The sequence below is a fragment of the Takifugu rubripes genome, chromosome 19, assembly GCF_901000725.2.
Source record: "Takifugu rubripes chromosome 19, fTakRub1.2, whole genome shotgun sequence".
NCBI lineage: Eukaryota > Metazoa > Chordata > Actinopteri > Tetraodontiformes > Tetraodontidae > Takifugu > Takifugu rubripes.
Window position 1 is genome coordinate 13640147 of NC_042303.1, and position 27947 is coordinate 13668093.

Consider the following 27947-nt stretch of genomic DNA (forward strand, 5'->3'; position numbering starts at 1 on the left):
TATATATATATATATATAGCCTGTACAATAGATACAGCAGATTCATTTACACTATACACGCACAAGGTTCGGTGAGGGACGGATGGACCTCTTGAGCACCAATGGAGACGGACACCTCAACAGAACAAGCATTTGTTATTTGTTAAACCTGAATTTCACATTTGAAAACTGCCTTTACAACTGCCTGGTGGTCTTAGATGTGTTCTACTATGACAGGCAGGGTGGAGTCGGAGGACGGTGCACATTTACCACAGTAGCCTCCACACGTTCCCGACACTTTGCTGCCACCCTGCGGACACCAGAGGTGAGTCATAAAACACATGATTTGGGTTCTTTGTATTGAGGAAAAAATAGTAATTAAGAGGAATGTTACTCCATTGTTGCAGGGGAAATATTAATGAATTGTCCACACCTGTGATTTCTGTACGTCAGCCACAGCATAGTTGCCCTGGGAGACCCAAGAAATGTCTTCAGCCACTTTAAAACCTGTTCCTGACAGGTTGATGCTGAAACGCCCCTGAAAGAACAGAAAGCACATGAGCACCGAATTGTAGCCTGGATTGAGAAGTACGTGAAACAATTCATTATTCTGACTGATTTCATGCACTGACATCAGCATTTACGTCATCACAAAATGACAAGCTGGAAGGTTTTAAATGTTTGAATAATTCATTGGTGAGAGACACATTTTTGTAAAAAGTTGAAACCATAAAAAGTTGAAACGGTAAAAAGTTATCCACATCTTTGCATTAGTAGGCCCGTCTGCTGGGTTGTTTTTCTCACCTGTGGACAGGCCGCGGCGCTGTAACAATCCCCCGCTGTGGCAAATGGAACATTCGAGCCCTCACGGGTGAACGCAAACCGCCAATCTGTAGCTGAATGAAAGCAGAACAAAGGTCCTTGAGACGCGCCCATGCTGGACCTCACATGAAGGTTTAACTTCAGGGACAACTCTGATACTAGTTTTTCCATCAAAATCTATCTTTAATCAGTATCTTGATGTCGTTAGCACGGTTTGGTTTAATCCCCTCCAGCCTCGTAACTGTGCGCTGACTAAATGAATCTTGAAGACATCTTGAGGCCATTAAGCCCCCCCAGTACAGACATAATTAAATGGTAAAGGAAGTTCTCGTCTAATATAGAGTTTACACTAGTAGGCGATGGTGTGTGTGTGGGTGTGTGTGTGTGTGTGACTCACTGATGATGATCATCTTGCTGAGGTCCAGCCGCACTTTAGAGAAGCTGGTGATGCCGGCGGCAGCGTAGTCCCTTCGACAGTCACAATCTTCCCTTCTGGAGCCATTGGCAGGACACTGGGTGGGGTCATTTAGTCTGTGTAGCACACACACACACACACACACACACACACAACTCTGTTCAACTCAACGCTCGTGAAAGGGCTGCGATGGAGCGGGCTGTTCTCACGTTTATCCTGGCTCGGTGTTACCTGAAGCCGAAGATCTCTGAAAAATTCTCCTCTTCTCCCGTCGTCAAGGTGATGTACTCCTGCGGAGTCTCTGTCTGCATTCCTGCGCAGAAGACCTGAGGGAAAAATGAGGAGGAGGAGAAGGGGAGGGATGGTAACCAGAGGTGAAGGACAGAGATTATGGGATGGCAGGTGCAAGATAGGAAAAGCAGAAAAGGAGAGTAGATGTTCAAAATGGTCGTCCATTGAGGGAAAGAAAATGCCTTTAAGATCATTTCTGGTGCTTCACAAATAAAACCTGGATATTGCTGGATAAACTTTAGTGCGTTTCAGAAGTAATCCCAGTGTAAAAGCGCACCTTAAGTGCTCTTCCTTGAACTTTTAGAAGATGTTCTCCATCTGTGGAGAGGGCGTTCGTGCGCCGTACTTCCTGACAGCTATGAGGCAAATGACCTAAAAATAAAGGGACGAGAAAGGAGAAAGTGATTTCGGGCGGCTGTTGCAACAAAACACAAACATGTAGGGAAGCACACGTCAGGAGCAAAGCAGTGCCGGAACTCACAGCTGGGATTTCTGCAGACTTTTCTCGCCTCTGGTTTGTCGTCTAGAGAACATCCATGGCTCTCCTGACCGTGGGCCAGACACTGCACCAGCCTCTCCATCACGCCTTCACCACAGCTGGCCGAACACTGCAGAACCAACACAGCACACGTTTAAAAACATCCCAAACCAAACATGGACCTCATTTGGTACAATATCTAAAACCGGAATTAGACCATTTCAGCCCATTCTAAGTAAAAATCGCTGAATGCTGACGAGCGGCTCACTCACTGGTCCCCAGATTCCAACCCGCCACGCCTGTGGTGACGGGCACGGGTCCAAATGACAAGGCATGTAGCTCTCAGGAGGAGTCCCGGGGCAGTTCGACAAGGACTGATGGCCGTACTGGTAGTTTTCACCCTCCACGGGGACCTCGCTGCAGGAGATCAGACGCTGGCGGTAGCCCTGACCACAGCTGGCTGAACACTGGAGGGGAGGAAAAACCACCGTGTGAAGCGACCAGACGGGAAGCGGGAGCAGCTTCTGTCCTTTTGGAAGAAGCTCGTTGATGGAGGCTCTCACCTCGGTCCACTCTCCCGTGATCCAGACCACCTCGCAGGCGTGGTCGTTGCAGCGCTCCACGTCAGGAGGGCGGATCAGGTTTGCGCAGTACATCTCGTGGATCTCCTGACGGTTGTGGTCCTCGCACTTCAGAGCCCGCCGCCTGTGACCCCCTCCGCATGTCTTACTGCACTGTAGAAGACAGGAAGCAGCTGTTGATAACAGTGACCTCCCATGTGCTCCAGGACCAAGGCCCAACCTGGCCAGAGTGTCCTCCTGCCTCTGGCACAGACTCTCCTCATGGTGATGTTAAGGTGCGGAACCTGGTGTGTTTTAATCACGGTGAGAGACGTCGGACATACAGTATTTGTCCGATGGAGCCTACAGAAGCACGACAGTGTGTTTAGTCTGCAATCAGGTATAAAACCCAAATCCTGCCAGGTGAGCCGCTGTAAATACCTCCAGTTATGGGTCTCCAAACAACGCGTCTGCAGCCTAATTAGTCTGAGCTCCCCGAGAAGTGATTTTTCACGCTGCTCAGTGACCCAGATTCAACGGGACCCAAATTCGGCAGAGGTAGAACCTCCCGCAAGCAGCTGTCATTTCTAATAACCTCCGCCGTGAACACGGACCTGCAGACCGGAGCTTATGGAGGAATGCTAAGCGCTACACAGCAGGAATGCAGCCAGAACGTTTAGAACCTTCCGATGGACTGATTTACGGAGCAATACCAAAGAATTTTCGAGTTTAAGCATCTAAATGACATTAAAAACAAAATGGAATCACTGACAATTGTGGGGGAAGCATCTGCAGCGGTTGTTCATGTGTTTAAAGAAGAGGAATTTTCTAGAATCACATGCCGAAGCTACAACATAACTCTATTCATCACCACAACAAGCCAAGGCAGAGAAGCTAAATAAACAGTGCAGCTGCTTATGTAGCTAAATCTGATGGAAACTCAGACGATATTTGATTGAGACAATATTGCTGTGTTTATTGTGGACTCTCCAAGTTTTGTGTTGGACTGCTGATGGATTCTTTAACTGACAGATTTTAATTCTTAAATGTAACCATCTGTTAATCCTGACTGCAGAGTGGATCTGAAATGATCTCATGATAAAACATCTGAGGCCAGCGGAACAAAAGCCGATGGGTCGGCGGAGGTGCCAGATTTGCAGAGAGGCTTGGCCAAACATGCTGATCGTCTGATGATCGCTGAGTCCCGCTGCAGCAGGAGCAGGAGCAGGAGGAGGAGGAGAAGGAGCAGGAAGAAGAGGAAGAGCAGGAGCAGAAAGAGGAATGGGAGCAGCAGCAGAAGCAGCAGCGGATTCTTTATCTGGACTTGCTCTGCTCACCCTCTGCCAGTCTGCTTCCCTCCAGCGGTACCTGGAGGGGCAGCCGGCGACCCTGCAGCTCTGACTCGACGGTGGTCGGGAACGCCGGGAGCAGCCGCTCTCCTCTGGGATCCTCTGGTCTCCAACCTGGCAGAAGACCTCCCGCTGCTGGACGCCGTCACCACATGATGCTGAGCACTGAAACAACAACAGGTGGGAGCTTTTATTGAAGGTTTAACACGAAACCAGTACATTTCACTGTAATACTGGATCAAATGAGCCATTAAATGCTGTAGATGACTGACGGCAGCATTTATTTGGCAAAATGATGCTCAGCCTAAAGTCTTCTAAGCAATATACCCTATATATGTCAAGAGAAAAACAGATAAGATATTTAAAGTACAATATTTTATCTGTATTTTCAGAAATAGCATTTATTGGACATTTTAATCGTCCAGTATTTGGGGTTACTGGGGTTAAACAACATGTTTTCACTGCCTAACATGGTACAAAAGTGAACCAGGACATTGGTGCTGCTCTCTCCTGATGTCACTGTGGTGTCCAATAACTACTCCTTGTCTGCCGGCTCAGCTGTTATCGCACCCGATCCGACAGTTGTAGAATTCACATCGCGTTTATCTTGATTGATCAGAAAACCGTACTCTTGCTGGAGCCACTGTACAAGCTGGATGAACCATTTACTGCAGCCTACCACTAGAGGACATTCAAATCCTTTGTTTGTTATCTTATCGATATTCTAATGCAGGCTTTTTATATGTTTCATCTCTTTTCATATGTTTCAGCAATAATCCATAATCGCCCTTTTGCTGTTTGTCAAAAATGTTTGGTAATAATGTGTAACTGTAATAATCCTTTGGGACAAGGAGGAGCTCCATCAAGTTTGAGGCAAGAAAGGACATTCAAGGTTTGGCTAAAGGCAGGTTTAACCATCTGCGTCGGCACCGAAAACAGATCGGAGAGCAGCCCTGGTTATATACCAGAGAAAATCCTGTTACACTGAATGGGCCTTACGATCTGCTGTGAAACAACATGAATGTGTCCAGGAACTTTAAATGTCCCTGCTAACATCCTGTTAGCATCTTCCTGCTGTGTTTAACCAGCATGTCTATGTCGCCTTTTATTGGCCCTATGTATTGGTGCCTCGTCAGGTGTTTAACCATGGTTTCCCCTGGTAGATGTATTTTATTGCTTTTAACATCATGGCCAGGGGACTGCAGATGAAAACTAGCCTTTGGGCTAAATCTGGCTTTTTTAACCATGTGAAATCACGTGTTTTATGAAATTATTGTCCCCATTCAACAAAAACAGAGCTTGTATGTAATGTTCAGCACTGTCCAGTAGTGACAATTCCTTCAAGTATGTTATCAATATTTATTTGCATGATCAATCAAATTCTTATGAAAAAATGGATACAGAAATGTATAAAAAGTCACGTTGGTGATGTCACGGCCACGAGGTGAACGATTTTTGGTACCTCGGAGCAGCAATGTTCTTGTTTTGCTTTAATTCTGGGTTTGTTTAAGAAAATATTGGGAGTATTGTCAAATTATCTTGACAGAGGAATGTTAACGGTTGTGTACGGGAGCACCATCGTTACTGCTCCTGTGTTTGCAGGAACAGACGAACAGCCATCGAGCTGAGGCGAGGTCAGACACCTGCATGGACGCCGCTGCTGCAGCGGCTCAACGCCGACGCTGTTGCAGACACATTTCCAACTCTACGCAGGTGTGACGCAGATTTTAACGGCGTTCCAGCAGGAAAACGTGGCATCACGTGGAAGAAAAGGCAAGTAAAGAGAAAATAAAGCTCCAATATGAGGCTTTTCTATGAGGGTCAAGAAAAGGGTCGAATGCTGTGAGAGACGTGAGAGGTGGAGCATCAGTTTGTGTTCTGGTCAGCAGATGTTGGAGCTGGACACGCCCTTAATGACATATGGAGGACACATGTGATTTATCATCTCTTAGCAGTTTGATTTAGGAGAAAGAGAACACGGGGAAAGAATAACCTAAATGTGGAGAGAGACGAGCAGAGAGACGTCCTTAAAGCCCGGGTGCATGTTGGGGATCTGACGTGTTAGCGAGCGCGGCCTTAAAAGACAGGACATGTGGTTCCTATTGATACAGACGGGAACGCAGAGAAGAAAGGGACGGCATGAAAGGAAGAAGTGAGCGAGCAACAGTCAGAAGAAGATAAAAGAGGGAGCGAAAAGCGAAAATATGGAGGAGAGGTTTAGATTTACACCGTCTGGACTCAGAATCAGCCATGCTGAAATCAAAGAGACGGGCTGCTGTTACACCACTGAAACCTCAAATCCCCCCAGTCTGCGGCCATTCCAGGTCTGCTCTTCCACCTGGAAACCCACCGTGTGCAGATGTTACACACATGGAGCAGACAGAGAGGAGCTGCACCTTTGAGATGCTTTTGGAGGCCCAGCGACGACTGTCTGATCCAGTCAGGATCAGGCTTATGAAGCCTAAAGCAGCTATCAGCAGCCTCCAGCTGGGTTTCTGGGGGTTTCCATGCCAATGAGAATGATGAGGAGTGTAATTACTGTGAATGCTGTGTTGATAAGAGGAGGTGATACGTGGCGTTTCAGGCTCTTTCCTACCTCTCCCCAATTGCCTGTCTTCCATTTGGGGCAGCGTCCACCGCGACAGCGTCTCTGCCTGCTGGGTTTCGGGGACAGACCCTGGCAGTTTTCCTCCGAGATGACCAGGCCAGAGGCGGCTACGCAGCTGACCGTGCGGGACCTGAACCCCCTTCCGCAGGACGCAGAGCACTGCAAAAGGTGGAAAGGAAAGAAATGGTTAAACTTTACGCCGATGCCTTTTCCCCCCCCCCTCCTTCCCCCCTGGATTTGATCAAAAGTATTCATGACAGATGGAATTTGTTGGCAGTGGGAATGCACAGAAGTTTGTGGAAAAAATAATTGAATCGTCATGACAGAAAGCAGATGTCAGAGCAGCTTTAATTCCAAACATGTTTACTGATCAGGTGGTGCGACTGCGCTCCACACTGGGAGCCGGAGCAGCAATGGCGATCACCCCGGCAGTAGTTTGTATCACCTCCGGGTTCATGGTGTAAGTGTGAGTCTAACCCATTGTGACAGGAACACACACGCAAACACACACACACACCCACACACACACACAGAGGCAAAAAGATCGGACTGTGCTCGGTTAATCAAAGGGGGCGTCGACTGTGGGCATGATGGGAAGCGACAGGCAGCGAGTTGAACGAGTACACAGCCCAGCGTGTTCTGTTGTACTGGCCAGCGAGGGACCGTACTGGACAGGCTATTTGCTGTGTGACCTTTTACCCCATTCATGGAGGGGGGGGGTAGTAAAAAGAGCTGTTCTAGAGATGGAAATCCTTTGCATGCACAGTAAAGTATTATGAGATAATCATACAATAATGTAAAATGATTATGCTGACTAAATATTTTATGAATAACAACAAAAATCCCTGTTTTTGTTTGCCAATAAATAAAGACATTAGTCCAACAGTGTCTCATTATTGTGTGAATAATGTGCTTAGTTTATGATGTGTTGGGGCCATAAAATGGGATTGAAATGATAAACTACCGACATTAAAATCCAAAGTTGGGTGTGAAACTAAAGGTAATCCTCCAAGCGCTCCTCGACAAGTTTAGCATACGTGTTCTCGTTTTTACTGGTTCTTTCCTGCTGTTGCACCATGATGAGATTCCCTCAGAATACCCTGAGAACGGGAGTAAACACACGGACCCCCACGTGCACAGTCGAGCATCTTTGCCCGCCAGTTCTCTGGCGCAGCGATTATCCGGCGCTGATTGCTAACACAAACATCTCCCCTCAATCTAATTTCCCACTTAAAGTCATAAATACGCTACATAAACGGTTTTACTGGCGTCGGGAGGTGGTTGGAGCAGTCCACATGGGCGGCGCGCGGGTGAGAACGTGCACGCTAACGACTTTCAACACGTGACTGCCAAACGAACGCGGTTCTGTTCAAGAACTCTGAGACAGTTTACGATATGAAGAATCCGCACAGCAACAACGCGCTTCAGAAGCTTATTCCACGTCCCTCCTCCCACCCCAGGAATCCCGCAATTTCCCACCAGTCTGTCTGTGCTCGCGGGAAGGAGCCCCTCACCAGATCAAACATGACCTTTGACCCACTAATGCAGACGTACATTGTCTTCTTCAAAGTCCCCCCTCATCTGTTGGTACACTGTCATCTACTTGCATTAAAGGGACAGTTCACTCCAGAATGACAAAAATCTGACATTTATTTAATCCCCACGGCACCATCCTCCCCTGACAGCCGCCTGCATTTGTAGGCTAATATCCCGCTTTTTTTTTCAGAATGCCTAGAAATTTGTGTTCCAGAAATGGATGACTGCTTCCATTTATGCAATGTTTGGAGGTAAAAGACTAAATAAGACAGGAAACGTCCTCATTCCCCCAAACGCACACTGGAATTACCATAAAGCCGGAGCTGGTAATCATTAGTTTAGCATTTTTAAAAGTAGGGCCGAGCGTTAGGACGTCAGTGCTGGAAGTAATGAATGTTTTAATGCGTTAATTACCGTTGAGTGTGCAGCGTGACAGGCCCAAAGGTTTGGACAAATATCAACGTAAACTGTCAGTTTCTGCCCAACGTTCAGGATGAGTAGGCAAACATGCAGGTGAACATGCAGAGATTAGGGTAAGGTGGAAACAGTCTGGCTCCAGCACTGATCTATCATCTGGATTTCCAACTCTTAGCAGCGTGTACTTCACTCAGTTTACTGGGAAGACTTTTTTATATATATATCCAACAAAAAAAAATGAAGAAGAAGGCCTTTGATAGTACCTCTACGTCACTTTAATCATAACTGAACAGAAATCCAACAAGTCCATTAAAAAAAAATTAAATATTGACATAACATTATAATGAAGTGACAATAAATACAAGTAATTACATAAATGTACAGATATCGTCTTGAGATACAGACTATCGAATACTGCCATTGGTGAACGGGAGACATACAGTATACTTATTTCAAGAGCCTGTTGGTATGCAAGAGATTAAAGGAAAAAATGAAACTAAAGAGGGCAAAAGGTGATTTGATGCTGCCTTCTCACATGCAGGAGAGTTGCAAGTGATAGTCCTTATTAGTAAATGATGCGTGCTGAAAAGAATCTACCCGCTGCTGCGTTAACAGGCCCTTAAAATAAGGTGTGATGTCAGTACAGACATTTATGACCAGGAGGAGTCGACTGGGTGGGCTGCAGCCCCTAAGCACAGATTCAGGATCAGTTTTGACCGTCCACAGCAGGATGGTAATCTGCACCAGGGTAATCTGCACCACGAGAAATCGCGCAGTTGATGCAGTATCAGATGTCTTTTGGGTGATATTTGCATTGCTGATGCAGTTTTTTGCAGCCCTGGTGAGTATACAAGGCAGGAAGTGGTCTGCGTTTAGGGTCGCCAGCAGAAACGTGTGGCTCCAACAACTCGGGCTTAATCTTAGTCAGCCAGAAACCCCTCCAGTGCAAGGGAGAGAAAGATACGGCAGGGGGCAATCAAAACAGAGACTGAGGTAGACACATCAGGCTGGCTCAGAGCGAAGAGCTTGGGATACAAAACACAGGTAGCGTCCCCTGTCGCCTTTTATCGGCCCTTTTTTTTTTTGTTTGTTTTTTTTGTTTTAAAGACGGGGACAAGTTTGATGGACATTCAAAGAGAAATCAAGAATATTTCCTTAAATCTGTGATGCGCGGTACGTTCAGTTTGATCTCCTCTTGGGGGAAAAAAAAAAAACAGAAACAGAAAAGACAGCACCAAACTGCAGTGAGCCACAATAAACCAAACAGTGTCTGGTTAATCTTTTTATATATATATACTCATATCTTATTTCTCCCTTGATTGGCCAAAGCGCTACTGTAGGTGATGAATACTTGAAATGGCTCGTTGAGTTGTGTTTTGTTCCAAGTGAGGTATTGTTGAGCATAGCATATTTAGCAACTCCAAGTACTTAAACTGAACATAAGAGAACATGAACTGACAATATAAATACAGTCATATCGAAGCACCTTTGGGGCAGAGAGATTCAAACCTACTGTTTTGGTCACGCTAAAGGAAATTGGGTCAAAACTCTCTGCCAAATCTGAAACACAATGGCTATTAGTTCTAATTACCACAAACCCGGTCAGACACTTTATTTTACAGCGCTACGGCGGCAGCTGTTTGCTGGTGGTCACAACCGAATACTGGACGTTTCAGGAAGTTTTCAGTCAGCCTTTTTTTTTTTTTTTTAAGCTTCAGCGTCCTTTTTGGAGGCACAGCCGTTCATTTCCTAGCAGAGGGGAACTAAGGGAACTGTAAAATAAAGTGTCTAGATAAGATTAGTAATTTCTCTAAAACAAATGTGCCTTGAGACAGTTTGGATTCTAGGCACGACAGCCGTTTCATAGATGTGTGTATCATACACAGCCCTGTGGTGCTTTCAATGTTCATAACATAACATCAACTCGCTAACGTAGCACCAATATCCTGGGCCATGCTTTGGATAATAAAAGAACAAGGCATCATAATGTATATTCCTGATATACAAAAACATTCATCAGTATTTGCATATGAACACAAATTGGCTAAATGTGCAAATACAAAGAGCTAAGACACAAAATAAATCAGCTTTTTTAAAAAAAAAAAAAAGTTAATGCTATACACAAATGCTAAAAAAAGAAAAGACCATCTTAATAAATTACCTTTAACAACAATATTTTATAAAACTAACTTTGATTGCGATACAAAGTGATCCTGAATTTTTTGAAATACTAATACAAGGCTCAACAATCTTTTTTTTAGGGTGAGAAGGACTCAAATGTTCTAATGGTTGCAGCTGTCACTGAAGAGTTCTGTGATATTGTAGTTGGTTTTTTTGGCGTTTTGCATGTGAGCACGTCTCTGGCGCCTAACTGTAACGGAAACTCTCCGAACATCTTGAGGAAAAGTTGAGGAGCAGGAAGTGGAGGAGGCTTAAAGGAAGAAAATAAAGGGAGAGAACAGACCTTCTCTGGTGCACGAGCACCGCGGTTATCCTCAAAGACTCGAAAGACCACGAGCGTTCAAAAAGACGCGATTCTGAGAGGCAAGAAAGAGGATCTTTTACGAGCGTACCGAGCTCCAGGTGTCCGCGCTCCAGTGGGGGTTAGAGGGGCACGGCTGGGTATTGCACTGCTCACGATCTGGCGGCTTGTCGTGGATCTCGCAGCTCAGATCATTGAAACGCTCGCCGTTTGGACGCTGACACACTACCAGCCTTGTCTTGATACCACCTCCACATGGCTTGGTGCACTGGGGACAGCAGGGAGAGACGAGAATGGTTCGCATCTCCACATGGTTTGAACGGTTTTTTTGGGTGGTTTATGGGATATTCATCTAAATTTATCAAACACACACACAGGAAAGAAGCTTATCGAGGATGATGCTTTCTAAAACACGACCCCCAACTACTACAATTCAGGGATTCAGAATTTCGAGGTATCACCGAACGCCACCTTGATGCCGTTGTTCTTCTTACCTCTCCCCAGTTGCCGTAGATCCACTGCGGACACGGGCCCGACTCACAGGACCGTTGCTCGTTGGGCCGACTGCGATCCTCACAGCTGTTGGCAGGATAACCGTTCTCATCCTGGCACACGACGACCCGCCGCTGGAAACCTCCTGCACATGTGCTGGAGCACTGTTGATAAAGAGAACGAACGTCCACACTGTCAAACGTTAGTAAAACCCGCGTGTCGTAACGCACACACATGTCCTTGTATTTCTATCTTTGTGGGGACCTTCTTCGACCAGCTGAATACCCTAACCCTAACTATCCCAACTTACCCACTAACCTAAACCCAATTCTAGCCTCTTAACCTCAAACCATCTAATGACCCTCAAACAGTCCTTTGAAGTTGGCGGACTAGCCGCAAATACAAGAACACACACACTAAAACTTAAACAATCTCACCAAGCTGCTGGATCTATAGACACGTCTACAGGAAGTCACAGAAATAGCTTCAGTCACTTTCCAGGAATAATTAATGTGTGGGGGGTGTGTTGGAGGGCACACATTATTAATATCCTGTCACTGTTATTAAAGATGTGCTGGCAGGTTTCAACTTGAGCACCATAGACTTAAACATCGGCACTCTGCACATCTGTTCTTCAAAGACACCCATGTTTAACTGATGACGTCCAGGATCCTGGGAGGACTAACAAAATAAGGCCAAACCCTCCGGCAACATAACACAATGCGATAACACAATGACCGCAGCTAAAATGGCTGCGGGATGGTGCAGGATGCCTCACCGCGCCCCAGGGTCCAGTCCGCCACTGGTGGGATTGGTTGTGAGGAAGGTTGTTCCTGGCACTGGTGTTTGGGGAGGACGGGAAAGGACGGGGCTCGGAGGAGCGGGACGGGCACTGGGACATAGCGCAGTCCTGCTCCGTGGCAGGACGATCGTCCGGGTCGCACTCGCTGGCATTCACCTCTTGGTCGCTGAAGTTGACGCACAGAACCTGCCGCGTCGTCTTCCCCTGGCCGCACGTCACCGAGCACTGAGAGAGAGAGCGTTATTTGCTATTAATGCAAACACAGTAGGATTCATTCTGTCAGGCTGATGTTTTTGAGGCTATTTTACCTTTTGCATTTCTTTTTATTCATTTATTTTACAGGAAACCCACCCTAAAAGCCCCCTGAAGCCAAAACCGGAGCTGAGCGGCAGAACTGTGTCAACTACATACAGATGTAATCTGGAGGCCACCAGAGTGGAAAGTCTACGCTTCTCAGCTGGGCTTTAAAATACACATTACACAAACAAAAACACCACGCGTGCATGCACACGCACACACACACACACCAACAAGCTGCAAATTAAGGAAGCCCATTTTCTAGCCAAGCCTATGTTGTTCGATAAGGAAGATGGCTAATTGTGCTGATCTGGATATGTTTAAATTGCAATTTTTCGACCTCCTGCTGTGAAGCCAGGCGCCTGCTACACAAATGCACCAGGACGATGAAGAGGAGTGATGAACGGGGATATGTAGAGCTCACCACCTACTCCCACCACCACCGATATCTGAGAGCACATCTGGGGAAGATACTCTCAGCATGTGGGAACAGACAGATGCAGCGAAACTCCTTGTCTGACGTAACGGCATTATAATGATGCTGGAGATCCAGTGATTAATGTGCAGCACCGCGGTGTGATGCAAAAGGTCAGGAGGTCGATTCTGGGTTTTCTGCTGCGGTCCAAAAACGTGCACATTAAGTTGTTTTGAATAGCAGCCCACCGATGAGAGACTTCTGTAATCAAGGCCGTAGCTGCTTGCACCTCACGGCTCCAGAATCTCTCTTTCTCTCTCTCTTTCCTGTAGGGAACCTTTTCCTCCCAGCTGCCCCCCCAGTCTCCCCGTCTTTGCACACACAAACATCGGCATCGAGGGCGCACACACCGACAGTCAGTATCGGCACATGCAGTGAAACAAACAAACCTTGTAAGAAGGAAAACATCTGGAATACAGTTCAAATGAATCAAGCTCCATTTTTTCTACGTCTGAAGCTGCTTTCTTTATAATTCTGGATAAATTCCATGTGCCAGGACGTCGGGACGCTCCCTTACCGCTGTCCATTCCAACACCTTCCACTGTCCACACGCCACCACTGAACACACTTCTCTGGCGGGGGGCTTCGGCAAGTGGGCGCAGGCCGACTCATCTGCGACGCCCCCTTGGTTGTCACGGCAACTCACGTAGCGCATCCTCGTGCCTTTGCCGCAGCTGGCACTGCACTGTTGAACAGAGCAGACGGGTGTTAAACAGGAAAAATGTTAAAAGCAAACATATGGAATTAAGGTCCAACCTGAGTCCAAGAACCAAAACGCCACTGAGTCTTGTGGCCCTGGTAGGGGAGAACTTTGGTCCCAGGGGGAACAGGATGGCTGCTGGGACACTGGGCCAGTTCACAGTCCTGCGGCGAGGACGACACACACAACCATTCATGCAGCGATTAACAAAATGAAAATACTGTAACAACATCTGTCCCTGACCCCCGAATACCATGAATATCAGACATAGTTGCTCTCACGTTGGACAGTCAAAAACAGAGTTCAACTAGATTCCTTCAGCCCTGCGTTTGATGAGTGGTTGTGTTTCCCATCAAGCCTTTCCCCCTACCTTACCAAAACAACATTAACAGGGTCCCCCCCGTCAGTTCAAACTATGGATTGTGGCAGTAAGCCACTCAGCATAAAGCCCTGATCCCTGTCATAACAGGTCATAGTGGAGCGGTATTCAGGGCTCCAATACCCACGCTGGCGTGGTTGTAAACTCCACCCCTAATCCTCCCCCTTGTCCCTTACCTTCCGCCCTCTCCCCCCCCCCACCCAAAAAAACCCCTTTGGTGCCCTCTGACCCCCCGGCGTCCAGCAATGAGCAGGTTCCACATTCCAAATTTGGACTTCCAGGGGCACAACAGCTCCTCGCTCAACATTTCTACTGCAGTTCTTCATGTTTCTGGTATATAATGTGACGACCATCCTGTTCTTCCCTGTCCAGGCCCTGCTTGGTGGACAGTTGAAGGGGAGCTGCGGGACTGGTAGACCACTTCATGGCTGGTTGGTTAGAATCACAGCGAGGTGGGGGTGACTGCTTTGGGGTCACCGGCTCTGCTGGCCCAGGCGGCCGAATTAAGAGCCACTGCGACTAAAGGGGGGCCTCATCCTGAGCCTGCATGCTCAGCCTTCTGAAATGAGTTGATGCCCCGTGGGCAAAAACTTTCATCTGCTAAAAATAAAGTCTCTATGATAATTTTCCTCCTGATTTTCCTGCATGTGTTTTAACGCAGTTTTGACCAGACCAGCGTTGTAACGTGTTTGTACCTGGGTTTCAGTTGGCCGGGTTGCGGCGTTACATTCGGTGTCATCCACGACAGAGCCATACGGGCCGACCACGCACTTCACCGCTCGCATCTGGTAGCCCGGTCCACACGATGTAGTGCACTGGGTTCAAGGAGGAAAAAACAGGGGCAGCATAACAAAACGTGAGCCAACGAGGGCGCGGAAAGCAAATCATGGACACATACATCCGACTCAAAAAGCTCTGCACACAAACAAATCGAACTGCAAAGCAAACACGAGGCTTCACTGAGCGCTTCCAACACAAACATCCTCAGATCTCACTTTCAGGAACAGAAGTTCACAGAATTCAAATATGCGAGGAGGCTTTTCTCATATATGTCACTGCATTTTTAGGGTTTTTTTTGTGTCCCGGCTGTAGTCGAGTCAGAGGGTACTGGCCCACGCTCCCTTCTGCCTCACTGCCTCCAGTGAAACAAGGTCAAATTTGTGTGGCGGCAACTTCAACTACCATCGGACGCCGCTTCATTTAACCACTTCAAATATACCTTAACCTCTGCACATCCTCTGACGAGGGGCCACCGAAATATCTCGCATTTTTGAGCCCTCACACGGACACACAGGCTGTGCACGCCGCTCCAGAACGCGTTTTCGTGGGAGCTGCAGCGCCGGCGGCCTCCACAAATCAACATATGTGACGCGTTTACGGAGGCAAACTGCTCACCTGTCCCCAGGGTCCGACCTGCCAGGACGCACACTCCTGCTGCTGACATGTCTGCACCGACTCGGGTTTGGGTGAGCCGCACAGGCGGTCGTCCAGGCGATCCTCACCGAACTGACACCACGTCTGACGGTGCTTGTAGCCTTTTCCGCAGGTCACCAGGCACTGAAATCATATAAATGGAAAGAATTACAGTCTTTCTCCAGCTTTGAGTGTTCTTAGAAATTAAGCCTGCTGGAATTCCAGTTCATAATAGAGGTAGATCGCTCGGCTTTTTTTGGGAGAGTTATTGTTTTAAAAAAGCACCAGGAAGGGAGGAAAAGAGTGTTTATGTGCATGCACAGAGCACATGTACAGTATGCAGTTTAGCGTAGGTGTTTGTATTTAGCAGCACCGCATGGGAGATCTCAAATATTCCTGGAATGCAGCCCAAAGTGAGCACTTTGCTCTAAAATGTGTAAACCGTAAAGCAGTTGAGTAGGATCTGACCCAACAATCTGTGATTTCCAAAGCCTCTCTCTCAGTGCTCGGTTGACTCCAACAGAAACACACAATCAACGCTGAGATTTTCCATTTGACCCAAATCACGGCTGGATAAATGTGCTTACGAGATCGTGTCCAGACACTCCTCATTCAACAGGGGATCACTCACCTTCTTTGATTTTAGGATTTAAAACAAGAAACTCGTGCATTTACCAACTTCCTGTATGTGAAAAGACAAATGTGGGCGGTAAATGTGGGACTGGTTTCCCTCCACGGCTGAACTGACCTCAGACCAGTCTCCGGTCTTCCACTGCGGACAGAGAAATTCATTGCAGGGTTGGCTGGTCAGCTTGTCCCTTTGGCTGCACTTGCTCTCGTCACCATCAGCCTCGGCTGCTTTCCGACACGCCGCCCCTCTTCGGCGAGTGCCCCCCCCACAGCTCTTGGAGCACTGCAGCACAAAGGTATGAGCATCCGGGAGTGTGAACAAGGAGCGATCTTTGACACAATCTGGATTGCGGCCACACAGAGAGTAAAAATCTGCCGCCCCCCTACCTCAGACCACGGCGAGTACTCCCAGCCCCCCGGGTTACAATCTCCATGGCAACCTTCCTTGTTATCAGGCTTGTGTTGACCACTGCAGAAGCGATCGTCGACCTTCTCCGTCTCACCGTCTGCGTGGCTGATTTTGGCGCAGTAGATTTCCAGGGTGCGATATCCCAGGCCACACTGGGCCGTACACTCGCTCTTGCGGGCCACGTGCCACCTGGACCGAGACGTGGGAGCGGAACCATCAGACACAAGAGGGAAAAAAAGTGGAGACGTTGTAAAGTGGAGACACAAACCTGAGTTCGCATTCAGTGTTGCAGCGATCCGCGATGACAGAAGGTCGGGGTATTCCGTGGCACCTCTGGTCTGACACCACCACTCGGTCAGACTCTCTGCTACACACAATCTTCCGCTTGCGGACTCCTAACAACACATAACAATTTACCTGTTAGCGCTGAAAAGTTACCCTTTAGGGACCTTCTACTCTCCTGCAACATAGAGACTCATTGGTTGCACTCAGAACATGTCAACAGGTCTTCGAGTTTATGTGCCATCCGGCTTGCGAGCCCACATGCTGGAACGTATTTCCAAAAATAAATCACGGCAAATAAGCTAATGCAAGACAGCGTTCTACACCGCAGATGTTTCACCGCTTCAGGTCTGACAGGAACCTGCTAAGTTTATCCAGACAAACCTCTCTCTTCTCCTACACCTCTGACTCTGGTGTTCTCATGCATCCCCCCTCGCTACCCCCCTTCATCTTCGCTCCCACCACACAATTCATCACAGACCACACCCGTCGCCTCACGGTGCCAGGCCCCGATGCCTCCCCCTCACCTTGGCACAGGCTGCTGCACTCCTGCCAGGGTCCATAGGCGTCCCAGAAGAACTGCTGAGGTTTGTCTTCGATGGGGATGTTAAAAGAGTATCTCACATCTGGGTTGTAAAGTTTCCCCACAGACAGCACCTGAGAAACACATGGGAAAGACCGTTCATATCTGCAGGGTATTACAATCTCTGCATGAAATTAGATAGTAAAAAAGCCTAAAAAGATACATTTGAGGCACCACTTACCTGGATGATGATCTCCTCCTCGATGCGGTCGGTACAGTTGATCCTCTCAATGACATGGTCAGAGCCGCTGTACTCTATCACGGCGTTTCCTACATTTATTTCCCTTTTAAACATGCTCACCACAAACTCTCCGTTAAACAGGAACTCTCCACGGCTGTTTGATATGGCTGCAGGGAGACAGAGAACAGCCACACGCTTTAAGCGAAGATAGAAAACGGTCTCAGCTATTGTTAAGAGTTGCTGTGACGGGAAGCTTGGTTGTTTTGATTTACAGTAAGGCACATGCAGTAGGCACCAGTAAATGCCTGTAATCCTCTGTTCCTGGAGAAGTCCCATCCTGGGGCGTCCCGCTCCGTTCAATAACCAGTCTGCTGCACTCATTCACCCTAATGCGATTATGAAGCACATTTCCTGCCTTTACTTTCCCTGCCACTTCACACATTGCACTAATATGAGCGTGGAGAGCGGCCCTCATTCCCCAAAAACGGCTCTGCCACCAGGGGCCCCTAATGACTCTGACAATACACAAATACACAAAAAAACAGACACGGGTGCAATCAAGAGTGACAGCTGAAAGAGCAAGATGTTCATGGTGGAATACCACACGCACGTACGCACACACACTCACACACACACACACACACACATACCTGCTTGTAATTATAAGAGCACACGTGAGACACAAAGACCAGTAACCCCCCCCCACTGACCTTGCTGGAATTGTACCCATGGGCTCAGTTTTAGCTCACTGACATGTTAGTATTCACTCTCACACGCCAGCGCCTTAGGTTAGTTATCCATGCAGACAGATGGTTGGAGAACACTGAAAACAGCACAAGCAGGACTGAAACTACCACTCCTTGTTCACTAATGATGAAGGTCTTACCGAGGTAGTTGTCATCGTCCGATCTCCCTGAGTAGCTGTGTTGACGCACATCTATATTTGTAGCACCGCTGGGTATCCGCACAACTTCATTATAGCCTGTAAGAGGCATCAGGGAGGATTTTAGGAGGCTTGTGTAGTAGGTTCTGTACAGTCTGTCTCAGGTCGGGCTCCTCAGTCCCCGCATTGCTAAAAGCGGAATAATTCCGATAAAAAATAGAGCAGAACTCACCGTAGTGAACGATGTTGAAGGTGCCTGCCACTGTTTTGCAGGAGGAGTTGTCACCTCCACACACGCCGCACTTGTCCCTCCGGGCTTTCGAGTTCAGCACGTGGTCACAGCCCGCTTGCTGCCCAGGGGAGAGACGGAGAGGAGGGAGGAATGAAATATACAGCTGATGCTCAGGGCAGGTGCTGCAGTTACCCCCACCACTGGCACAGGAAGTATGTTGGGACGCACTCATTTTAACGTGGACGATACGGCAGAAACCCGTAAAATCGAGAGACAACCAAACAGAATCAAGAGTTTTCTCAAAATGTTGAAGATTTTCTTTCAAGATTTTAAAATAAAACTGACACTTTTAATTCATGGAGGCAAAACTTGAAAAGGAGACAAATACTTTTAAAAATTCTTAAAAATGTAATAATTAAGTTTGGCTACTTGGAAAAAAGTTAGATTGGAATTTATGAACAATGTCTCTCTCTCTCTCTCTCTCTCTCTCTCTCTCTCACACACACACACACACACACACACACACACACACACACTGGAAAGAAGTTGTTTTCATTTTTCTATTAAGGCTGATCAGATTGACTCAGCATGGATCCGGACCCACTTGACACCAGCAGGAAGGTTACTAGTGAACAACAATCTCACGAAAACACTTTGTGAAGCGATCACAGAGCAGCTCACAGCTTCCAGTAATCAATCAGTTTAGTAATCAAACTTTCCAACTACATTCTCACATTTTTGACAGAAATAAAACACTTTTTGGAACATCAGCTCAACAGAACCGGAAATAAACTCACCCTGCACAGGCCCTGGACACATATGTCATTGGTATCAGGCCCACACGGCGTCCCATCGATGACTCTGTCCCTGAGTTGATAGTAGGCCGTGCTGCCGGCCACCCTGCAGAACAGCTTACATCTGTCCTTCATCAGGACTGAAAGGAGACGTAGAGAGGATCAACCGTTAACATTATAACACAGCTTATTAGGATCCACATCATTGGCTTGAAAAGAGAGCCTCACTTCCGCTGTACTTGGGCACCCAGCGAACATTAGGAGGTAGACCGTTGATGTTGAAGTGCCTGCCGTCGAAGGCTGCGCACTGTTCCTCTCTGAAGTCCTTCTTCTGCTTGGAGCAAGGCTCAGAGTTGCAGGAGCGAAACTTCATCCGGCGTCCCACGCAGTACTTTCCTCCGTTCCTGGGCCTGAAGAGCAAAGAGTTCAGTACACAAAGGGTCACTGAGACCGTCTGAAAGAATAGTTTGCTGTGCCTGCAGAAACAATCAGCTCATGGGGGAAAAACAAATAAAAACTTCAACCAAATATCCAAAACTTATTTCGTTGCTGGTAAGGAGAAAACGTTAAAGTCAAGATCTGCTCGGGTGTCTGGGCGTGCAGGGCTGATCTGCCGAGCACTGGCTATGGCAGCTAGGATGCCAACTTAAGCCTGCATGACTACAAAGAGAGGGTCTGCTCACACAGGCCGGTTGCATTCCCGCATGGCGATCTTGATGCCGCCACCGCACGTCCGCGAACAGGTGCCAAAGGGACTCCAGACTCCCCACGCCCCGTCCACGGGGGTGGCGTCGCTCTCTTTGGTGATGCACAGGCCGTGTTTGCAGTGCTGCAGCAAAGGGAGGAAGAGGAGAGGAAGGGTGAGAGTGGAAAGTGACAGGAACTGGCAACACATGAATCTGCTCTCATTCTGCTCCGGCTTCGATGCTCTTTTGTGATAAATAACAGAGGGAAGAAGAGAAAAACAGAATGAAGATGGATCTGGCTGCAACTGCGATGTCGAAATGACGAAATGTCAATAAACAAACCTGAGGTGGGGATTTCACAGCAAAATATGAAAAACTTGAGCGTTAAAATCTTTTTAACTAATGTCTGTTTTTAAAAAAAAAAAAAAAATCAATTCATCATTTAAAACAAGGTCACAGGTCTCTGATACCTTTCCCGGGGAGCAGTCGGTACCGTCAGCCCACGGCATGTGCTGGGTCCTGCAGCCCCGCTGGGCGCCCTCTGGACTGGTGCACCACAGCCTCCGACACTGCATCTGCACGAGGCACACATGCACAGAGCTGAGACGCGCTTCTGCGGCAGGCAAACGCAAACAAATATGGCGTTTCGCAAAAATCTGTTGATAAATCCGCTTGCTGATTTACGGCGCTTTTATAAAAGAGCCTGCCAGAAAATGACTCCGTGCAGCAAGCACGCCAGCTGTTTCTGTGGATGGAAAATCTTAACAGCCAAAACAATAATTCCACGCTGCACATTTTGAAGACACTTCTTTGACGACTGTCTTCGTACTCCACTTTTAAATTCAGTTCCACTCAGAGAGTTGATTAATGCATCAGCCGTTCCCCTCAGAGAGCCACGATGGCCACGTGACAGCTCAGACTCACCATATAAGGGCACACCTGCGTTTCCGGCCCGAATATCAATTCACACTGTTTATTGACGTTGTATATCTGTCCGGGCAGCTGCTGCGGGAGAGTGTAGGGCCTAGAAATGGGCTCGTCGAGCAAGCACTCGCCGTACCCTGTGCTATTAAGAAATAAAAATAAAATGACTTAAAAAAAAGGGGGAGAAAACAGGAGACACAAACAGACAGAGAGCACACTCAGTACAGCCGAAGACTACAGTGTAAAGATCCCCTACTGTATACACGCTGCTGGGCACCCTGACAGGATTCTGTTTAGATTCAATCAACTACATAGGGTCTGTAGAGAAGCTCGGGCAGATTTACTACAGTGTGTACGTAGTAGTCATATAACGCCTCATTTACGCTCTCCTGCAGTGGCCACGCCCCCTGCTCCTCTACTGGCTACAGCAGTCCTGACAAATGGAGCTAGATTATCTGCCTTTATGATAGAAACCTGGATGCTGCTGCCAGAACAGGACGGATCTCAAGCAGAAAGCGTAAATCACCGTCTTTAAACGGCCCGAGCGGGTTCGGTTCTAAGTATTTAATTCCAGCCCGGTCGACTTACAAATTGTGTCAAATGAAGAAGGAAAAGACTTCAGACATACTCGAGGAATTCTGTGATGTACTTCCTGCTACACTTTGACCACATCCAGGGGTTTGTGTTGTAGTTCAGCGTGGGCGCCATCACGTGCTGCTGGAGCTTAACGCCATCTTCTTTACACTTGTTGCTGTCGTCGTGGGGCATGTTGAAGCTGCATAAAAACAAGGAACTAGGACTCAAAAGACATCCATGCGGATTCGGCGGACTCTGTGACGTTTAGCCGTTCTAAATTGCGATCTTTATGCGATGGTGTGGTATATTCCTATCGGTTTGTCTAAACTCCAGGGTCTCTGCTTGAAACTCAACAACTCGGGGAGGCATTCATCATGGTGTCTGCGTTGAAGCCAGCTCTATTAAATTCATATGAACATGAAAATAAACAGCAGGGAAAGTTGGCGCGTGTCGGTATCGTGCAGGGCGAACACTGGTAGCGGTTATCAGGCATGTTTTAAATGGATAAACATTGAATTTCAAAGAAATCCCAGCCTTCAGTGAGTGGACGGACAGTTGGAGGAAGTGAGAGGGAGAAAGTTTCAGGGCTGTGGAGGAGTTGTGAGGGTTTTTTTAACAACAAGAAATAGTGAAAAGCTCATCTCTGTTGCTGCTAGGACACAGTAATGATCAAAGGGTTTGTTCTGCATCTGCTGACTTGGAGCAAGTTGGTTCCACTGAGAGGGCTGGAGGCTCCACCAGCGTCTGGCTGCAGCCGTTTTTTTCACTTGCTACGAGTGCTGACAGAAGCCGAGGTAAACAATCAGCGGCGGCACGCTATGCTTACACGTGGCCGAGTTCATGGGCGATGGTGAACGCCGTGCTCAGCCCGTTGTCTTCGATGATGCTGCAGCTCCTGTACGGGTCGCACACGGTACCCAACTCTGCAAGACCTTCGCCCCCCAAAAAAAGAAAAGACAAGAAAATCCCTCCATTTCTGACATGTGAACAGGGGCTCACATACTGGATTTGTTTCAAAAATAAAAGCACTCACCTAAGGTGTCGCACTTGTCCCTCGCCCTGCAGATGTCCTGTCTGTGGCCAGGACACAGAAAATGGGTCAAAAAGTTCCATTTTATTCAGCTTAATTTTTAGCAGCTCCGTTCAATCAAGCATCTGGAGCACTCCTGCTCCACAACCTTGATGTTTAAGCGGTCTTAAACTATGCACTCATTATAACATTGTTTGGCTCACAGGATATTCGGTCCAAACCTCTTTTCTGAGTACACACGGAGAAGAACTGCACCTGGTAATCAGGATGGCCGTGTCGTGGTGGGAGTGGTGGTTGTCGTCCAGGATGTTCTGACTCTGCTGCCAAATGCAGAAGTTCTTTAAAGTGGCCTGTGCGTTAAAAGAAATGACTGGACCCTCCTGGAAAAGGCACAAAGACAAATAATCAAAGGCCGCGAACCAGAGAACGGTGATTGGAACTAATGTGGGCGCCTTACCAGCTCGTTGTTTATTATGACTAATTTCACAACCACGATATTAATCAGGTTGCCGATGCTGGGGTCTTTGTAAATGGAGGACACCTGAATAAAACAGAAACATGGACTCAGTGTTTGGAAGGCAGGATTAAAGGCTCAGCGCTACAGCTGTTTGAAGCCCGAATATTTACGAGTCACTTTCAGAATTTGGTTGATTGAGAAATGGCGAAAGCAGTGCTTTGATGGTTTGTCAGGATCCAAATATAGGTCACCTTAACCCCCCTGAGGGAGGCGTCGGCCCCAGGCGCCTGCGGGAGCTGCGTTTTGAGAGTATGTGACATACCTGAGCTTATTTTTAACATTCATCAGAGCTGTCAGGCAGGCTCTACCTCCGACCGCCCTCTCTTCCCCGGGCCGTTTGAATGCAGTGTTTACCTCTGCCCCCGGCTGCCCTCTTCCCCCTCACGGCCCCTCGAGGCCGTGCACCCGCCGACCAGGAAGCGCACAAACAGGCACGTGTGTGGCGCAGCTTACAGACTTACTATGGACATTAACGTGAGGATGTAGTGCTGGAGGTTGCTGCCGTGGTGCTCCACCATCTTGCTGTCGGCCACCAGCATGACTTCAACGAAGCGCGGGTAGGAGAGGAAGCGCTTTGATCTCCTGTGAGGTCCGGAGTCGCTGCTGCTATCATTCGACGGTCTGCCGCCGGGGCTGCTCGCTGTTCTCCGCAGGGACTCGCTGACCACGCCGGCGCCAAGCGACTCCAGGTCGCTGAATATACGCGCACCGACCAGAGGGGGCGCATGGGGCAGGAGGGACGCCGCGGGCATCAGCCTTCTCCTCGGCTTGTGTCTCTTGTGTCTGCGCTGGTGTCCTAGAAGGAGAGAAATGGGAAAGAATGAGCTCATCTAAATATCAAAACACATCCAGCCTGAAAGTAATCAGCAGTTTCGATGTGTTTACAATTAAACTGGAGCTGCGGTTTGTGTTCCGACAGAGAAATGAGTCAATAAGTGGCTTTTTTAAGATATGTTTCTGCCTCTTATGCTCGCTTTTGTTTATTGTTGCTCAGCGAGTGGGTTGACAAATGAACACTGCCTGGAATGCCTTTAATTTCTCTCTCCCTCCTCTTTTAGCACAGGGGAGAGAGGAGGGCAAAGAGTTCAGGCTAGGTAAACCTGGCACCCAGCCATTAAAAAATGGAGCACACACTGCACCAATCACAGAAAAAACCCTTCAACCGGCTCTAAGGGGGGAATAAAGTCCGATTTTAATCAGGATGGGGCAACAAAGCTGTTGATTGCCAGATTTCACCTAGTTGTGGACCACCAGCAACGCGCCAGAACCTAAAAAAAGACAGCGAGCCTGCTGGTGGATCTGCTCTCAGGGGTTGATTTATGCTGCAGATCAGGAAAAAAACACTGATGTTTACAGTGACCAATATTTCTAAAAATGGCTCTGAATCAACTCCGTGTTCCTCCGTGACCGTGACGCACACGTGCACGCACAGTTGCCTACAACGCGCCTCAGATCTACGGATCAAAGTCAAGTGACAAAAAGGAAGAGTTTAATTCCCCAATAGTTGATTATTTGACAGTTGCAGCTCAGCATGACTTCGATACCATGGGATTTACGCGGCGCGCTCTGGGCAGAGGGTCTACCCGGTCTTCTTATCAGAGGAGCAGAGGAAGCGCAAGAGTCAACAGGAAGTTCAGCCAGTAAACTGAGATGAGATGATACAGGGGTGAACTTCCAAATGACTTTTCCTGTAGGATAGTTGGAAAGCCTCCTCTGCTGCGGCCGTGGGCCTCTCAGTGTGACAGCACACATGCTAGCATCCATTTTACAACTTATTACTGCAAAAATGAGGTTATTTAAATCTTCCAAACTACCAGTTAATTTCTATATCACGGTTTGCAACACGCTACAACTGTTCGCTGACTGGATGAGATGAGCTCTATACAGTTGCAGAGCAGCAGCCTCTATTACTATTACATAAGAAGTTCCTGTGCAGCTGATTCAGGGCCAAGTAACGCAGTGTTTACATCTGCTTATGTGTGTGTGTGTGGGGGAGGGGGGGGGGTCCATTTAAAGGTTACACAACGGGCTGTATGCACAGACACTTTTTTTCCCAGGTGTCACCTAAAGCTCCAGTCTGTATTTATGCTTCTTTGATGCCCCAACTGTGAAAAACGTGTGTTCGTACGCCAATGGAGCCATTTTGCTTACCTGAAGTGTCACAAGCTGAGCCTTCCCCTGATGTCTGTTGCTTAGGTGCCTTCTTCCTGTATACCACGTGAGGTTTTGTGTGTTCCTCTTCATAGTGCTCTCCTTGATAGTTGTGCAGGGGCTCCACAAAATATTCCCCCTCTGGAGACCTGAAAGTGCCGAGCTGCAGTAGAGAAAACAATGCACAGGGGTTTATATCCATCCATCCATCCATCCATCCATCCATCCATCCATCCATCCATCCATCCATCCATCCATCCATCCACCCATCCATCCATCCATCGCCAGCGGCTATTCCCTTTCCCCCCTCAAAAACACATGCTAACACGCTAACTGGCGACGCGCACCGACAGCACCTGAGGGGATACAGCTGTTTCTGTAAATCAGTGAAGTACAGCAGAACTCTGAGGCAACGTATGCTTTCCTCAAACAAAAGGATTAGGAGTGCGCAGTTGTGCACCATGTCTCATTTAGGCCACGTTAAAGAAAAGTAAAGGCCCATAGGCTTTCAAAGTGGGGGAATTTGCATGCATGTAAAAATGGCTTGAAAGAAGGAGAAAGAGCAGAGATGTATATCAGGAAAAACTGCAGGATTTATGTTCCTGGCAATCATGCTAAAAGCCCCTGTGTGTTCCTCATGGCACATTTAGTGTGACTTTCTCAATTGGAGGCCTTTGTTGTTCCAGTCAAGGTGAGAGTACATTACACTCACAAGCCTTAAACTCCTAACCTGTGAAGTTTTTGCATCAGGCTAAAAAAACTGGAGGAACAAAATTTTAGGAGATAGAGAACTGACATTTTTAGGCAGCCACGCCTAAGATATGAAAATCATTGGATAGATGTCCCTTCTCTTTAAAAAGGAAGTTATTTAACCTTGAATGTCAGCTGAACTCTAAGCAGAGTGGAACACATGTTCTCTTTTATTGATTTATCATTTGCAGGGAGTCTTTCCTTCTATCTGTGAAGCAGCCCTGGTGTTTATGTTTAAACTTCTCCTCCTCTCCAAACACCCGTGCCTCGGCGAGTGGGACTAATTTGCGATGACGTCAGTACTCCCGCTGCTGGCTACTAGCGTGCGTAAAGACGTCACCAGAGACGAGCACGGAAGATCCTCGGAGTGGTGTGCTCATTAAACTTGACTTTAAGAGCAGGACCCGAGACTTTGAAAATCAGCAGTGAAGCTATTTTCAGACTTATTTGGACTCCGGCAGCAGCGCGGATTCTGCATGAATTTTTAAAATATACAAAGTTGTCTTGATCGTAAACTTTACCCAATGGTCTTTAAGTGATTTGAAATAAATACAAACCAAAACAATAAATAAATGTGCGTTTCAACACTGTGCGTGAGGTTGCACTTAAATATAAGCAGCAATGGTTCCGTAGTAGTAATGTAACGATCGCACGCACAATGCGCCCATCCGTGCGTAAAAACTCACCAGTCCGGAGCACAAACTGATGACCGCGGCGTGTTCTCCTTGTGCATTTACGTGTCCCTTATAGAAGCAGTGCCTTAACTCCGTGTCCTCCTCCTCCTCCTCTTCATCCACCTCCTCCCCATCTGTTGCAAAATCCGTTATGTTATCTCCTCGTGGTACTCCGAGCACAGTCACGGTGTAAAGAGGCGCGATAAATCCCGAGTCCAGCGTGAGGTTGAGGTGATAACTGTGTCCGAAAGCAGAGATCCTGTAGTGAATGTTCGGCGAGGCCCAGTGGTCCGTGCTGTTGCCGGCGCCCTCGTCCAAACTTCGCCTTTTCCTTTTGAAGTGCACGCTTGTTGGAAACTTGTCACCGGCTTCGTTCACTCGCACCGGCGTCACGATCTCATAAGCGTCGATTTCCTCTTTCACTGTGGAGACAGAGACAGATTTCAAATGCAAATCGCGACCGAGCGGCGGCACAGATGCGCCAACAGATGGAGTCCGGTTTGCACATCAATACATTCAATTTAAAAAATAAAAATAAAAAATCTATATATATATATATGTATATTGTTTGAATTGTTACGCGCTCAACTTCACACAGTGACAAAGTGCTGCAACTCATGTGCTCAAGCCCAAACTCATTCATTCTCTGCCCTCCTTGTCAGAAAAGAAGTCCAGGCGGAGGGAGACAACGCCGGTTTACCTGTGCTGGAATTCAAAAGCAGCGTCCCCGCAGATGCGACTACATTCAAGAAATCAGGGAATAGCAGGAACCCCAAGCCCCAGAAGAGCACATGCATGATTGTCCACGTTCAGGGGAGAGCGACAGCCTGGATTCCTGTACTAATACTGTATTCCTCCGGTCACTCGGGGCTTTCCGCCTCCAGTCCGCCTGCCACATCCAATTTTATTATCCTCGACTCTTGGGTAGATGGTCTCCGGTCGGTGAAGTGCACTGCTGGGACGTGAGTGCTCCGCGGATTCCCTGGCGAACATGCATACTGCAGACAGGGGTGGGCTGCTCACTCAGCTGCTATGAGCTCCGCAGGCTTATGTGTGCAGCGGCTCTCTGCCCTGTTAGGGGCGGGATCAGACAGGAAAGGTACACGGCAAGGGGCTATACAGTAAAGCCGCCCTTCATTGTCACACCCGT

General features: G+C 47.8%; 1 protein-coding gene across 1 annotated transcript; it reads right to left on the reverse strand.

Moving 5' to 3' along the window:
• On the reverse strand, positions 1-27847 carry adamts9 (ADAM metallopeptidase with thrombospondin type 1 motif, 9). The gene is made up of 39 exons (XM_003973505.3): positions 27498-27847; positions 26810-27219; positions 25374-25536; positions 23684-24018; positions 23163-23246; positions 22961-23085; positions 22709-22749; positions 22502-22607; positions 21728-21874; positions 21100-21241; positions 20646-20750; positions 20173-20318; positions 19718-19899; positions 19493-19629; positions 18696-18813; positions 18467-18562; positions 17581-17747; positions 17344-17473; positions 16803-16929; positions 16513-16723; positions 16244-16408; positions 15478-15639; positions 14778-14897; positions 13760-13867; positions 13521-13688; positions 12208-12456; positions 11432-11593; positions 11029-11205; positions 6491-6661; positions 3883-4059; positions 2549-2719; positions 2258-2452; positions 1989-2115; positions 1785-1879; positions 1448-1542; positions 1199-1332; positions 784-875; positions 413-517; positions 1-289 (listed from the first exon to the last, which is right to left on the reverse strand). The coding sequence occupies exons 1-39, from the start codon at positions 27592-27594 to the stop codon at positions 194-196; spliced, it is 5838 nt and encodes a 1945-aa protein (XP_003973554.2). The 5' UTR covers positions 27595-27847; the 3' UTR covers positions 1-193.
• Between the last annotated feature and the right edge of the window lie 100 nt (positions 27848-27947).

What these genes read in the sequence shown, in the direction of transcription:
- adamts9 (XM_003973505.3), bottom strand. Translation starts at nt 27,594, where the DNA reads ATGCATGTGCTCTTCTGGGGCTTGGGGTTCCTGCTATTCCCTGATTTC. An exon ending in CGCAGGTGTGCCCTTATATG is followed by an intron (nt 20,751 to 21,099) that starts GTGAGTCTGAGC and finishes TGCCTCGTGCAG; the next exon opens with ATGCAGTGTCGGAGGCTGTG. An exon ending in TTCAAGGAAGAGCACTTAAG is followed by an intron (nt 1,543 to 1,784) that starts GTGCGCTTTTAC and finishes TTTTTCCCTCAG; the next exon opens with GTCTTCTGCGCAGGAATGCA.